The sequence below is a fragment of the Dreissena polymorpha genome, chromosome 12 (assembly GCF_020536995.1).
Source record: "Dreissena polymorpha isolate Duluth1 chromosome 12, UMN_Dpol_1.0, whole genome shotgun sequence".
NCBI classification, from domain to species: domain Eukaryota; kingdom Metazoa; phylum Mollusca; class Bivalvia; order Myida; family Dreissenidae; genus Dreissena; species Dreissena polymorpha.
In genome coordinates this window covers 12,090,688-12,106,928 of record NC_068366.1, presented here as the reverse complement: position 1 = coordinate 12,106,928, position 16,241 = coordinate 12,090,688, and the positions used below count along the sequence as shown (strand labels likewise).

Genomic DNA, 16,241 nt, shown 5'->3' with positions numbered 1-16,241 from the left:
AGGAAGTCAGAAATACCTTCTCCTTCTCTGACATACATTTTTATTTGCATTATTCATATTAAAACACAAAGTTCTGATTTAGACCTTAAAAATGTCTAAAGGTTGTTGGACAAGATACTTCATTTTTCCATAATAATCAAACAATTTTATTGATATTGTGATTACTATTTGCAAATTTTACTTAAATTCAATATCGCTTTTGTCCCATATCTTGCTATATCGACTATGAATACATATTTGCACATATAGACTAGCTTTTGTGTAAAATTAATGATTCACATTTATGAACATGGGCAAATATTAGCCACAGATGTGTATACTTGCAACTTGTAAACAAATATTTGTGTTAACTTTTGCACTTTTATTTTATTTATCACCATAAATTGTATTTAAGCATTACATAAAATACCAGGTTGGTGGTTGAAATAGTAACCAAATGAACAAAAGTGGCATATTTGTCTTCATCTGCGCCGGAAGTGCTAAGGAAGAGCAATTGTGTTTACACCCTTTGCCCTGCGTCGTGAGTCATCAACTTAAAGCTGGTTAACTCAAGATACCACATGTGTCATCAAGTCTTGATAATACCTGGCTAAAATTTGTATCTGGACAATATAAATTCAAAGTTTGAATCTGGATCATGACCATACAACAAAGGTCATCCGGTCAAATCCTAGAACATGTTCTTACCACTCTAGTGACCATAGTTATTATTTAATCTTTATGAAAAATTGTCAGAAGGTTTATTTGGACACAGTGTGCGTCAAAACACAATGTCACCAGGTCAAATCACCATTTAGGCCAAATGTATGACTTAATCTTGATGAACCTTGGTTGGAATATTTATCTTTACATTTTCTACGCTGACTTTGAATCTGCATCTCATGTGTCCAAGTACTAGGTCACCATGTCAAATCTAACAAACATGCTTACACAATAAATGCCACAATTATGATGCTATTTCAAAAAAAATTGGTCAGATTGTTTATCTTTAAAATATTTTGCCATGTTTAGATTAATTTTGTAATAATTTTGTACAGGTTTCCTCCATTTTAAGATTTTTGTCACGAGCAGCACACATATTTTTATTTCAAAGGGAAAAGTCACATGTGAAGGTCATAATTCAAAGTTTGAAATAAAAAATCTTGAACATTCTTGTCGCCACCATAACTTTGCCATAAATTGATCACTTTGGACATTTTTGGTAAAAATGAATCCCATCATTTCTGAACAAGTTTTATATAAAACTTTTCTCCAGTAACTCAAAGTTCAAAGAATAAAAATGGAGTTTAAAGATTAAATATGGCTCTCAAACAGTTTTTTGGGAATGTGAATTTTTCTTCTATCATGCCTTATTAAAAAAGCTTACCACAAATACCAACTATGAGGAGCTATCATCTTGTGCCGAACAATAATTGCATTATCTGAAAGAGTAAGGTCACACTTAGAGGTCAAAAGTCAAATTTGGCCCTAAAACAGCTTTAAAATTCCTGTCGCAGCCATACATTTGCCATGTAATGAAGGATTAAAAAATACATTGGCACAAATGTCATTTAACATAAAATAATATATTGAATGTAACACTCCTTAAGGTCAATGTCACACTTCAAAGATAAAAATTGGTGCTAAAACAACCTATTCGGCCTATAACTTTGTAATTCATCATGCTATTTTATCACTTATGGTACCATGAGAACACAGCAATTTGTGTGAAAAACCTGTATCCCTAATATAGAGGTCAGAGTCAAAATAACAACACAAAGTTAAAATTTTTGTAATAAAACAGCTTGTCCTCTCTGTTACTTTTTTATTATATACAAGACAAATGTATAATTAGATTTTTAGAAATGTAATATCAAAGGAATACCACGAGGAGACCGAGTTTTGCATGTATTAATTTTCTCATAACCTCAAAGGTAAAGATCACACGTAGAAGTCAAAAGGTGCATTAATTTTTTACCATTAATAGCTGGTGTTTGACATAAGCGGTGTTTTGAGACAGAAGTTGATCGTGGAGGCATCTATACCATTTGGACGCATGTCTTGTTCATTAACATCTATCTTATTGTTGTTTAACTAAGGTCGTACCATTTATCAACTCCAGGGGTCAACATTTGGTGTCCATGACATTAGATGAATGCTAAAGCGCGATCATGGTCCTCTTGTATATTATTTTGTTCAAATCCAAGAATGCTACTATCTAAATACAATATAATGCCTCTTAATAATGCGGAATTCAATATAACGCAGGCGGGTCTTTAGTTTTTTCACGAACCTTCCATTTTATCCATTAAATATGTCATCACGTATTGTGCTTATTAAATAATTGCTCAATTTAATTAATTACAACCTTAACATTACTGGGGCAATTGAAAGTTAAAGTGTGACAATCTATTGTTTATTGCAAATTAAGGTGTGAAAAATTGCATGCGTTTAGCAGTGTTGCAGGTTTTTATGCTGTTTCTATTTATGGTTTGAATCATTGACAGCTTTCACAAGTCTATTGAGGCAGGTTCCATTAAATTGTTGTTTGTAGCCAGTATGTAATAAAACATTGTCTGCTAAAATGTAAGTGAAAACTGAACGGTTTTTTATGTAAGTAAAGCACTCTTATGTAGTTAAAATATTCGTTATGTAAACACATGATTTAACATAATTTGGTTTTATGATATACACTTCAATGTAATTACAGAAATTTCACCCAAGTTTTATCTTTATCTAAGAAGCTTAGTGTAAACAGGTTGTGTTAAAGTGTAAGCCAAGATTGCATTTATTGATATTTGATGCATCAAGGATTTTTAGTGCATCTGAGTGCAAAGTGCCCTTGATAAGGTGTTGCAAAACCTTATGTTTGGTTTCTGTTGTTGTGCAGCATGCAGTGCGCGGTGTGTCATCGAAGTTGTACATTTGTATTCTGGTATGTTCAGGATATGAGCTGGCTGGATGACTTGCTGAACTGCCCTTGCTCGCTGACTCAGGCTGTCTCTGATTTTGGCCGATGGCAGCCAGACGGTTCGTGCAACCTTCAGAATGCAAAAAATCCAAACAACTGCTTCTACCACACTACAGCAGTCCACTGTGTGAGAGCTGTGCAGCCTGTGTAGGTGGAAACCATGTGAAATGTTTCGCATTTACAACTTGTTATAAAAATTCATCAGGTTGTTTACGCCCCAACCTTTAGAGGGGGAAGGGGCATATAGATTTCCACTTTCCCATCCGTTCGTTTATCCGTTCTTCAGTCAGATTGTTAATTGGCATACAAATAATTGATGTGAGAATGCAGAACATATAATAATATAATTATTAACCATCATCTGTTCTTGCATACCTCCATATTTGGATGTGTTTTTTTCATAAATGTAGTAATGACCCCTTTTTTTAATTGAAACATCACAATTTATGTCACGTGTAATTTAAATAGTATTTCTGCTAGAGAGCGAAAACTGTACAACCATATGAAGAAGCATTTGCTGTTAGCACCCCTATTATTTGGTTTGGATGTTTTCCACGCAACTGGACTTGTGTACTGTGTAACTTAAAAAGTAGTGCTGCTTTATGGCTGAAACTTTACAAACTTACTAATCAGCATGTGAAGTTGCAGATCTCTATATTTTGGTTTGCTTTTTTTGGCATTACAACTCAGGTTTATTTTTCCTTCTTTTATAATGACCGTTTTTCACAATTTTGAGAAATTCGCGACTGAAAGTATGCGACTTTAATTTTCACAATTTTAGAAAATTGGCTACTCATTTTTTTCACAATTTTGAACCGTTTTTAAAAAATGGGGGGGGGGGCAAGGTCACTAAACAAAAACAGACAACAGTCCTGCAACTGGAGTTAAAGTTCCATTAATTTTTTAAAAATCATACTTTCACTTGTGTTGCATGTAACTCAAAGGGTATTTTTGCCTGAGGGCTAAAACCTACAAAAGCTTTATCAAATTTGTGAAGTTAAGCAACTCTATTTTTTGTTATGGATGTTTTGTCAAAATTGGAGTTATGGGCCCTTCTTTGGTATATGTTGGATTGTATATTATGTCAGGCGTTAATTTAAGTATCGCTACTAGAGGATTAAACTTAACAAACATTTTTAAAAAGCGTGTGAACATGTGCATCTTTATTTTGGTTTTCTTATTTTCAGACACAACCAGAGTGATGGCTCCTTTTTTATTGTTTACATTTTTCACTTGTGTTATGGGTTTGTAAATGGTTGTGTCATGGAAGTTTCTTTTGTGAAAAGTGTCGTCTCAGATAAGAATGTTACGTCCGCACTTTTTGTCTAAACTTGATTTTTGCTAAGAAAAGACATCCATGTAAAATAATATCTAAAACTCTTTTAATTTCAGTCACGGAGCTGGCAACCAGTGCTGTTACAGTAGTACAGGACTTCTGATCTACGCAGAGGACACGTTCCAGGGCAGTACGCCGGATAAAGGGCACGATTGGGGGGCAGCCCCCTATGGGAAAAAGTTTTATGTTCCCAGCCTTTCCCACTGGCTGGCAGATGTGGTTACATTCTACTATTGCTGCCTTTGGACTAGGTACAACTCATGTGATTACTACATGGATCAGAGGCCTACAAAAAACTGTGCCGGCTACAACCCACCAATACCTGGTAATTTTTGTGTTGTGTTAAATGTGTCTCTGTTATGCCGTCATTTTTAAAGAAATCTTTTGAATTGTAAATTGCATGCTTATATTTCTCTGTTTTATATATGATGTACAAAAGATGTAAATGTTGTTTTTGTAAAACATGTAGTCATACTTACATTGACCTTTTAAGATTTTTAATTTAAAGTTGGTAGCAAACGGGGTATTATTTCGCTCAATAAAATGCATGCCTATTAAAATATAAACAGTCATGAAATATGAATAATTTCTGCCTCACAGCCAGTGTTTACGGTCAAGGTCATGTGATGACATTTAGTGGGGTATCACCGCGGCGTATGTATGGACCAGGTGATTACGTTCTCTTCAGGAGTGGAAACACAGAAATCCAGGGGCGCTTTAATAGGAATCCATACCCAACAGAAAAGACAGGTATACTGATTTCTTAATATTCATGTTTGAAATACTATAGACAAAACCCTTCAATAATTTGCTGCATTATGACTTTAAAGCAGAAATTGTTAAGAACCATGAATGTATTTAAATTGAGATTTTACAAGTTGCATATGTAATAAATAACCTATAATGCATATACCACAGGCGCTCGATGGCAAAGACTCAATGATCGACTATCCGTTGTGACTTTTTGAAAATGCAGCTGCAGCCGTGATTTTTATAAACCTGTTTATTATAATGCTTACACATACTAAAACAACAAAAAAAGATAGTTTGACTATGTATATAGATATTGTCAATATATATATACACAGGTTTATAACAATCACGGCTGCAGCTGCATTTTACAAAAAGTCCCAACGGATTGTCGATCATAGATTCATTGCCATCGAGCGCCTGTGGCATAAATCAGATGAAAATGTTTTTGATGACTTTTAAATAACGAAGCTTTACTGTTTTCACTCTCATTTTGATTGTATCCTGGGTTGGTCTAATGTTTTTTTATCACAGTTAACTTTTTTCTTAAAGTAATAGTTACACAAGTATATAGTTATAATACTATACTAATTAAATATAAGGATTTGTATTCATCACTTTTTTGTTAAACGCCTGTCTCTTGTTAGGACGTTTTACTGGATCAGCCTTAATGGATGCGCTGGCGGATGGTGTATTCATTGTCTCTGCTTTCTAAGCTGTACATTTTGCATAGAATCTTCACCAAACTTTCTGGAGTTTTTTAACATAACATTAAGACCAAGCTAAATAACCAACCCAATTATTGCGTTTTGTTCATGCAATTCATACCAACATGCAAATATTGTGTTCTCTAATATCATACAGTTGATATTCAATCTTTGCCTAACTTTCTGACATAAAATCATAACCAACTTTGATAACCAGGAAATTCACATCAGGTTTTCGACGTTATTGCCCTTTGTTAACCAAAAATACATTTTCATTTTCTGCTCTCTTACTCATGTGGTTTTCATAAAATGTTCACCAAACTCTGCAAAATGGAGGTCAAGTTTGATACCAGCCGTATTACCTAATACACTTCAGAGTTATTGCCCTTTCTTTATACTTGAATGGAACATTTGTGTTTTTTCTCTGTTACTCAGACTAACTTATACTTATGATCAAATGTTCACATAACTTCTTACAAATTGCACACAAACCAATCAAAAGAGTGTGAAAAGATGCATAAAATGCGTTAAAAGATGAGGAATATAAATGTTTTATATCTTACCAATTGTCAATAATAAATATTGCCAATTGTCAAGAAAACAAACTGTGAATGTTTGTTACAGACTTTTTGGGGGCACATTGTTTCCTTCAGTTGTTATGAGACAATTGACTGCACTAAAATTCAACGTATTCGTCTATATACACATAGCATTATTACATTTATTATTGATGTAATTATTCAAGAGTGTTATCAATACAATATGGCCAAAGAAAGCTAGTGGCATCAAATGAGATGCGTTGTTTTTTTAACGAAAGGCATATATTTGTGTCAATGACCTTCTTAGTTATAGTTTTGAAGGCATTTTTTATATGCCTAATTTGAAGTCAGTTTTATGTATTTGTTTGTACATACAACATATGTTAGAACCAACTGTAAACTTTTACCTACTTACATATACATTCCAACATTATATAAACTAAACATTCCTTTACACACAGGCATGTTTTCTTTCTATAGAGGGAATGATATCTTAGTGTTGTCTTCTAAAATAAAGCAGGTTTACCATCAAATTTATCTTTAAACCCCTGATATTTCATTTCACTGCTATTTTCCAACAATGCTTCAAACTATGCTGTTTCCTACCCACCTATAAATTCCACAAATAACATTATACCCTCATCCCCCCCCCCCAAAAAAAAAAACCTAACCATGCTATTTTCCCTCAAATGCAAACAATTTTTTTTATATTGTTTTTTGGGCGGGTCCGGGGCTGGGGCTATGTTAACCCCCCAAAAAGGTCAGATGGCTCAATTTCCATGAGATAAATAAAAGCCTCAATGGTCCTTCCATTTTCAGACAGTCATACTGTTTTGGACATTGTTACTCTCGTGGGGATTGCTGTTCAGGACAAAGGGACGTCAGACCGTGTGGAGATTCAGCTACGAGGTCCTGACTATGACCGCAGCACTCAGCATCTCAACGTGCGAGTCAACGGACAGAACATAGCGTTCAACGAGAAATCACTGTTCTGGCAAGATTATAAGGGTAAGAATACCTCATTGGTTTGTTAGTGGAATATAAATCTCACTTTGTGTTTATGGATAATGGTAGTACTACTTTAAATTTCTTAAAAATTCTGTTATAATATATTACTTATGAAAAGCATGCCTCAATTTCTGAAAAGAGATATGTGCTTTTTCAAATAATGGGTTTCTTGAAATGGATGGTGTCTTAAACAAAATAGTCAATATTCATCCAACAGATGTATATTTAACTTATACCAAAATATCAAAATAAAGAAAACAAACAATCCAATATTGAAAATAACTGACATTCCAATATGTGTATGTGCAGGCGTGGCCATAGTGAACACGGACGACCGCAACGAGCAGTCCAACTTCACTGTGCTGCTCTCCAATGGTATTGGCTTCCAGATTGCAGAGACTTCCAACACTCTCCAGATGGACCTCATGGTGCCCAGAGCATTTGTATGTACATGTATGCAGGTCTAGTTTGATTAATACAGACTGATTTATCAAATTGTCTGACAAAAGGTGACAATCACAACATAAGGGCTTCAAAATCATCATTGGTTGCAGACTAGATACAAAAACAATTAAGATGAAATCCATGTTGTAAATACATTGTATTCACAATTTGTATCTATTTTACAGTTGAATTTCTGCGATTAAAATTGATGGGGTTCACATTTTGCAAAATATAAATTGCGGACGGTGAGGTCTTATATTCGCACAATGCCCTTGTTATTAAAAGAAATGTATGAATATTTTCATCGATGTTATACTCAATCTGGCAAAACCCAAGTGGACAGCTCCTTATCAATGCTAGCTTTGGGTCTAAAAAGACACGATCCAATACCGCATTTCCGAATGATATCAGTCTCATCATTAGACCTACACCACTGATAATTTGTATCATTTTGTGTCATTCTGACACCTTTTTGTTTATTGAAAAGCGTCTTAAATTTACACTTCATATCGGGAGGATTTAATCTTTACTAATGATGTCAACCTGAATATCATACAATTATTTGTTCATGTTTTAAAATACAAATGAAATACGGGCCATGCTCTTTGAAAAGGGGGTTTACCGTTTAATGCATTGGCGAAAAGTGTCGTCCCAGATTAGCCTGTGCAGTCCCCAACTGCTGACCAAGAAAAACACTTTCTGCAAAACTGGATTTTCGCTAACAAGAGACGTTCTTTAAACAGAAAATATTATAAAAGCGGAAAGTATCGTCCCTGACGACACTTTACGCACATGCATTAAACCCCCTTTTCACAGAGCATGGCTCATATATTTTAAATACAGATATAACACATAAATATTCCTGCTGAATGAAAATGTACCTACAATGTGGCAAAATGTTAAAATATTTAAATATTTGCTGTGGTTATAAGTTTGCATCACGGTAGGACGCGATCCACTGTAGCCACCTTCCTTCCAGGAGGTGTCATTTTAACAAGTATGGGATGTTATGTGAGTCTAATTGTTTGTGGACCACTTTCAATGTTTGACTGTTAATGGAAGCATTTCTATTTAAGATTTATAGAGTTTTATTTACTTTGCAACTTTTTGTGTGTATTAAAACAATTGTTTTGTATCATTCGTTACCCAAACGAGATATAGGGGTTTAGGATACCAAAGACATCTTTCCATCCATATGTCTTAGTGTATGCCTTCTATACAAAACAACAAAATATTATAATACACTTTCTAATTAGAGCCAGCATAAAAAAACTTGAATGCCGTGATATTTATGATACCATGTTATGCATGTGCAATTTTGATTTTCCAAAATTATACAAATCAAGACCTTTGTTTCCCCAACTTTCGGTAACATTATTATAACAAAGTTCTTGATATTGTGATAAGTGATTATAGAGATATTTATTACTACTGTGACAACTCTAGTTAGTCTTGAGACGTCATTACCTATGTCATGAGTTAATATATTTTAGATACTGTATAATCTCCAATAAATGCTACTAAGTTTGAGTTTGGCAAAACAAATTATTCAATTTATCGAGAGATTGCATGTGCAAAAGGGTAAATGGAGTAAATATGTTATTGCCCTCTGCAGTAAAGTTTACTAGCTAGTAGTAAATGTTTGTAAAATAGATTTAACAATAAATTGTTTTGCAAGCGATTGATATTCCTCTTGCCTTACAGAATAATGCCTTGGGTCTATTTGGAACTCTTTCTGGACACATGCTCTTGCCAAATGGAACAGCAATTAACATGATGTATCTCCGTGCATCTGATGAATACAACAAATTCCAGCTTGCATGTCAGTACATTACTTGAGTTTTCAAGCTACTGACCATTTGTATGCACCTCTTTGAAGAAGAGGGTGTATATTGTTTTGCTGGATGTCAGTCGATCGGTCTTTCAATAGACCAGTTTGTTTGCGATCAATTACTTGTAAACCCGTTGAGTAATTGGCTTGATACTTCTCATGTGTATTGGCCTTTGCTAGTAGATGACCCCTATTGAAATTGGGGTCGATCTGTCAAATGTCAAGGTCACTATTACACTAAGAATGAAAATTGTTTCCAATCAATTACTTGTGAACAGATGGACCGATTGGCTTGATATTTCCCATGTGCATTGGTGTTTAACAGTATATGGGCCTTATTGAAATTGGGGTCACTATATCAACGGTCAAGGTCACTGACACACTAAGTGTGAAATCTTTTCGGACCAATAACTTGTTAACTGATTCACCGATTGGCTAGATATTTCCCATGTTCATTTTCCTCGGACAGTAGATGATCACTTTTGAAAATGTGGTCACTAGGTCAAAGGTCAAGGTCACTGTCACAATAAGACTTTCTCATCTAACAATGAATAATACTATAATATTCTCAACCCAATTACTATAACGATGATTTAACAGAAGTGAATAATTCTTTGTCAGCTAAGAACTCATTTAAGTGGCTAAGTCACACTTATATGATAAGATTAAGTCGGATGATCAGTTTTGTTGCAAATAATTCCTGTTTCAAGGCCCTATTTTGAGGGCATCTGTCTCCGACAGCCGAGCTCTTGTTTTTATTGAAATCATTAAATCCAGACATGTATTATACTGGTATTCTTTTCTGGGGTTAAAAGAGAAATTAGTGATTTAAAATTGGTAATTCAATGTTTCAAACATTTAGATTTAGCCCTTTTATGTCAACAAAAGGTGTAAATGCATAATAATCGTTTGTTTTGATTTTGTATCCTCACATGATCATAGAAAAAAATACATTTTTGCAAGTGCTCCATTTTCTCTAATCACTCATGAATCAAAATTAATAATTAACAAAAAACAACAAATCTCCTCTATATACTTAAACTATATCACTCTGTATAAATCAGTGCAATATATAACTTACTTATAAATGACATCAGTTATTTAACTATTCAAATATTACCTAACATGCATTTATTGTTTGTTCTAATTTTATTACCACATGTATTTTTTTTTATTATTTTATGCAGAAATGAACATATGTAAGTAATGACGTGTACGATTGGTATTCAATAACAGCCAGAGCATATTTTACTTGTGATTGTTTAACAAACCCACACCCTTCATTTACAAGCATGTATGTTCTATTCTGTAAGGGGCTGTGCAGGAGAATGGTAGCCTGTTCCGAACCCTCTTGCCTGCAAACCACTCCCTGCTGGGACCAGTCAATGTTGAGCCAGCCCCTCTGAACACAGACACTCCAATTTTCTGCAAACAGAACCAGGAGTGCATCTATGACTACAGGTACTGGAATTAAAATGAGCGGCATGTTGGGAAATCAGGGTTAAACAAATGTGTTTTAAGTGCCATCACAGATTAGGCTGTAAAGTGTGCAAAGGTTAATCAGGGACATCACTCCTTTTAACTGGATGTTTGCTAAGAAGAGACTTTCATCACATGAAAACTACCATACACGCGGAAAGTCTCATACCTGATTAGCCTGTGCCGACTGCAAAGGCTTACTTGAGAAAACACTACACACATGCATTAAGCCCTGTTTATCCAGAGCAAGGCATGAATGATCTCAAGGTAATATTGTTTGGCTAAAGTTCTGTTTTGTTTAAATATTAATAATATCCACAGGCATACATTGTGTACGTCCCATTTTGTCCCAGAATGTCCCAAACATGTATATGTTCTTTTTTCTTTACATACATCATTATTTTTTACTTCTAAGCAGATGAAAAATTGTTAAACAAGCGTAATGATCAAAATCATGCTTCAAACCATAGAACGCTTGCTTAGAACAACTAAAGAAACAAATTATGATGATTAATCTTTGACTTCATTTGTCAACAACTAAGTTCAGTTTTTCTATTTGAACACATCTTTGACCTTGACCTTGGCAGGCACACCGGATCCGAGGCTATAGCCAGGAGCAGCATTCAAGCAGCAGAACGATATGCTGCCCTTCACAACAACTTGCAACCTGGTAAGCCAAGTGCTGTTGTTTTTTTTCTTTTTGCAATATTAACAAAGGGTTACCATGTGTGATAGTGTTGATACATTTACAAAGACACGATACTGTGTAGGTTATCATTCTAAAGAAAATATATTCAATAATTGTATGTATGTGTATAATAATGCATTATTAGTAAGGTTTTGCCTTTAAAAGGCTTTTTTGTGGTCCAGGTGCTTACTTTAACTTTGTTGAGTTTTTGGTACATATGTTTTGAGACATTTAGCTAAGACTATGTTACAATCTAGTCATAAAAGTCTTTATAATGATATTTTTTTGCAATTAATTGACGTTGTTCATGCTGATAATTTTTTTAATGTAATGCACAATCTAACAAACAATTGGAACTTCGATTTTGCTGTTACCTAATGAGTATGGAAAAAGAAATAATTTTTTTAGGTAAAATGTATGTCAATAGACTAGGAAAAAGATATTTATTATTTTCATATTGATTATTCACCAATTAATCCAAGCTATACTACTCACCAAACTGTCAGCATATTTGACTGCGTAAGCTTACAATCTCCATTATCACTGTTTCTTCTACAGGTATTTATTTGAAACTTCACACATGTGTTTGGGTGATTGTAAGGGTCCCAGACCAAGTTTCATAACTCTGACCTGCAATATAGCAGAATTATGCCTCTTTTTGAGCGTACACAATTCTTGTTAACATTAGTGTGCTACTACTCCATATCTCTATATAGTGCATATCGTCACCTTAGCGCAAAACAGTGATAAGTGACATATTTTTTCAAAAATGACTTTATTGCATAAAATGATCTAAAAAGATACCATACATGGCCTAAAGAAATATCAGAATGGTATTTCAGTTTAATTGGTACTTTTAAGAAAATGCCATACTGTATTATTTACACACATAATTCTGTTCGGTGCAGTAAGTAAATAAGTGCACTTGTCTACTTACTTCACCAATGTTATTTTCATTTAAACTGCTTTGCATTGTGCAAGAAAGTCACAAGTGCACTTGTTCACTTATTGCACCAAAATAGTATTGATTTCCAGCAAAGTTATTTGGTGTAATATAGTGATATTAGTGTAATATATCATGGCCAAATGATGACATCATAGCTAGAACTTATGCATTGAATCCCAGTTCAAAGGACATTAGCACAGAGAAATGTTGAAAAATTAAAAAGAAGCAACTGAACCATAAACTTTATTAAATCAACTTGAACACCAAACTGTACATAAAATAACAACGGGGTCACCTAGAAATTTCTGAGTTTTATAATATTTGCATAATCATTGATACACTGAACACCAAACTGTACATAAAATAACAACGGGGTCACCTAGAATTATCTGAGTTTCATAATATTTGCATAATCATTGACACACTGATATTCCAATGTCAGTTACGTTATATTCATTTTTAAACATCAATACATTAAAAAACTCGCACAGATTATTTATCATTATATGTGGTAATGTGTGCTAAACAGATTCCTGACTGTTATTTCGTTTTTTGATAATTATTTGAATTTTTGTCATCATTTTTCTAAAATTACTTAACAAAATCATCAAAAGTTTAAAAAAAGGGGTGTTCTTTAAATCATGTTGATCATTTAAAGGATTATATAATGACATTTAAACAACGTTGGTTTAAAAATCGAATTCAAACATACATTTTTACCAAAACATCATTAATATTTTCTTACAAGGAAGAAATAATATCTCAGAGCCAAAATCAAGTACGTTAACACCCTTTGTATTTTTAACGTACCTGACCATCAAACGTACATACGTACAATTCAATGAATCTTTATAAGCATGCCAAATTTGTTTCATTGATACACATGTTTTATACGAAAATGATATTAATCTCAAGGCTGAAGTCTATTTCGTTCCTATAGACAACATGCAATTACAACTAAGTCAAATACGTTTACATTTTCAAATAACAAACATTATGATTAAAACGTTCACATTTAATAAACACAACCATTTATGAGTTCTATAGTAGTATATATACGTACTTCTTAGAAATATTTTTGAGTCCACGTACCTGACACTTTTTTTTTCAAAAAAATCAATTATCACAAAACAAACTACATAAACTGGTGTCGAAAAACGTGCAATTGGCATCTTCAAGTTTAAACTGCCTTTTGCATTTGCTGCAAGGAATTGGCTAATGAAAGTGGTGTCAACAAACGTTTAATCGGCATCTTCGAGTTTAAACTGCCTTTTGCTTTTGCTGCAAGCAGTTGGCTTTTGGATTTCACGTTCAAACTGTTCAAATTAAACGTCTTGTACGTCATCTCTTAACGGCCACTTAAACAGTTTCAAATCTCCTTTCCCTGAGTTTCCTCCATGAATAAAACTGTCGCCTCCTGTTTATCATCATCAACCTTGAGAAGTTTCCCTGGGTAGACGATATCATCCAAATTTACAAGATAGTATGCGTCTTACAGTGCTCCAGCTAGGATTTGAAAAGGGCAGGGGGGCTTTTAGTCAAAAGGGCACTTTCAGCGCGCAGTATTTTTTCAAAAGGGCACTTTCAAGCGCGCTAGCGTTTCTGGAATGCTTCCTGTTGCTGCAGCATGTTCATTTATATGTTATTAATAATTGTTAGAATATATTATTCCAATTATTATTAAAACCATTCAAATATAATGTCTACAATGAGGTATAAATTAATAACAATGTAATAAGAGATTTATTAATTATCATAATTTAATGTAAAAATAAATAATACAAAAAATGTTAAGGGCAGGGGGAGGGGGGCCCTAGGAAGAGCAGGGCGGAGGTTTAGAGGGGCAGGACGGGGCGCCCTTCAATTTAGGCCTAGCTTGAGCACTGAGTCTTTGACTGCTTTGATCGATACGGATTTATTTTCATCTGAGACTTTGGGCAACACATTTTCATCTGCGATTTGTGAAGAGCCATTTCCGTCTGCGCACATTTCAGGAATGTTTAGCTTCTGTACTTTGTTTCTGTTTTCATCGACATTTCCTTCATGATCAATCAACGTCCGTTTTAGTGAACATTCCCGTGTGCTGGCTTCATTACTTACATTGTGTTTTTCTGGTAAAGTGTCTATTTTCCAGTGTCCACAGTATTTGACTTTTTAACAGGCTTTCCAGTAACACGAGACCTCGTCATTATATAACTGATTGTGTGCAGCAAATAACGCATGCAACTTTATGGTTTCCGAAACAGAATTCGGGTTTTTCATCTCGAGTTCTTTGGCCGTTGTTTAATACTCATTTCCATTATAGAACACATACTCGATGCTTTCATGTCAGGGACTAGTTTTTTTGAAAATCGTGACCACCACTGTGAAATTATGGTTTGTGACATCAGAAACAAAAATAAAATTCTTGTGTTTCAGCTTTTCTTCTTCTTTATAGTAAGCAACTACCGGGTGCAGTGAACTCCTGTGCTGTTCCAATAAGCGCTTTGAACTTTGTCGGCGTTGCTGCATGTGAAATTTTCTGCAAAATCCATATGGATCAATATTTCATTTCTTGGCAAGTGGGCTTTTAGATTTCTTATGGCAGTATATTGCGCCTTCACCCTAGAAACATGCTGTAAGAAATCTCGGAACTGCAGTTGTGTATGATTGTTCTCTTCTTTCGTGTTCTTGGATTTAACAATTTTCGTTTTGTTCCTCCCCTCTACTTCTACGCGTTTCAAATCCTCAAACTCGACTTCTGTGTCATCCTGTATTTTATTAGTTAGCATATCGGTCATGTCCTGTTCAGATACTATCTTGCTAACCGTTTTTGGGTTTGTTAAATATCAATTCCTACAGAGCGAATGTAGACCATTCCTCAGGCTAAATATAACAGTCTAGTCATGCATTCTACAAAGATTTGTGCTTTGAGTGATAAACAAATTGTTACTATTGTTTTTACTCTCAGCTACAATAATGATCAAATTTATGCTGGAGTATTTTTCGGCATAGCTGTTTAACGTCACTTTTGACCTTACTTGACCTGTGTAAGTGTCCAATAAAATTCAAAAACAATTTCCCGCGGCTAGACACGAATGAATACACTTCATTTATTCCATTGGCTGATTTGTGTATACCACCAGAACATTGGAAACATTACCGCCTCTTTGTAATACTGTTTTCTGCATGAAATAATTGTATCTCTAATGAAAAGGCTTAATAGATAGAACAGTTTTACACTCAACTCTCGACATCAATACAGTTTGTGCGTGCAACTTTTATTTTCCGAGGATTGCCAGCGCAAATGTGTTTGTACTTCAAGGCTATGTCCTCATATTTAGTACTGACTTCCATATTCCTGTCAACATGTTAACATGTAAAAGTATAAAGAGCAGTGGAAGCGTGGCCTTACTTTAATGCATTGCATTTCAACCCGCGAGGTATCAGGGTCAGTTCGCGGCTAGTGTGTGTGAATGTCAGAGTTTATTGTACAGGTCATAGATCACTGCATCTTCACGACTACCTTATGTGCTGACATGAGTTCGCGGCCAGTAAAATAATCGTTATATAATATAGACGCT

The 16,241-nt window shown here is 34.4% G+C and overlaps 1 protein-coding gene across 4 annotated transcripts in view; it reads left to right on the top strand.

Moving 5' to 3' along the window:
* Positions 1-16,241, top strand: part of LOC127854085 (sushi domain-containing protein 2-like) — a 67,160-nt gene that overhangs the window by 39,265 nt on the left and 11,654 nt on the right. For all 4 annotated transcript variants that reach the window (XR_008036909.1, XR_008036910.1, XM_052389075.1 and 1 more), the window contains exons 11-18: positions 2,925-3,097; positions 4,343-4,611; positions 4,887-5,036; positions 7,102-7,290; positions 7,600-7,733; positions 9,439-9,556; positions 10,879-11,026; positions 11,632-11,714. Coding sequence is in view for 2 of the 4 variants with exons in the window: in XM_052389075.1 (XP_052245035.1) it covers positions 2,925-3,097; positions 4,343-4,611; positions 4,887-5,036; positions 7,102-7,290; positions 7,600-7,733; positions 9,439-9,556; positions 10,879-11,026; positions 11,632-11,714 (1,264 nt within the window). In the remaining 2 variants the exon portion in view is untranslated. The remainder of the gene's footprint in view (positions 1-2,924; positions 3,098-4,342; positions 4,612-4,886; positions 5,037-7,101; positions 7,291-7,599; positions 7,734-9,438; positions 9,557-10,878; positions 11,027-11,631; positions 11,715-16,241) is intronic.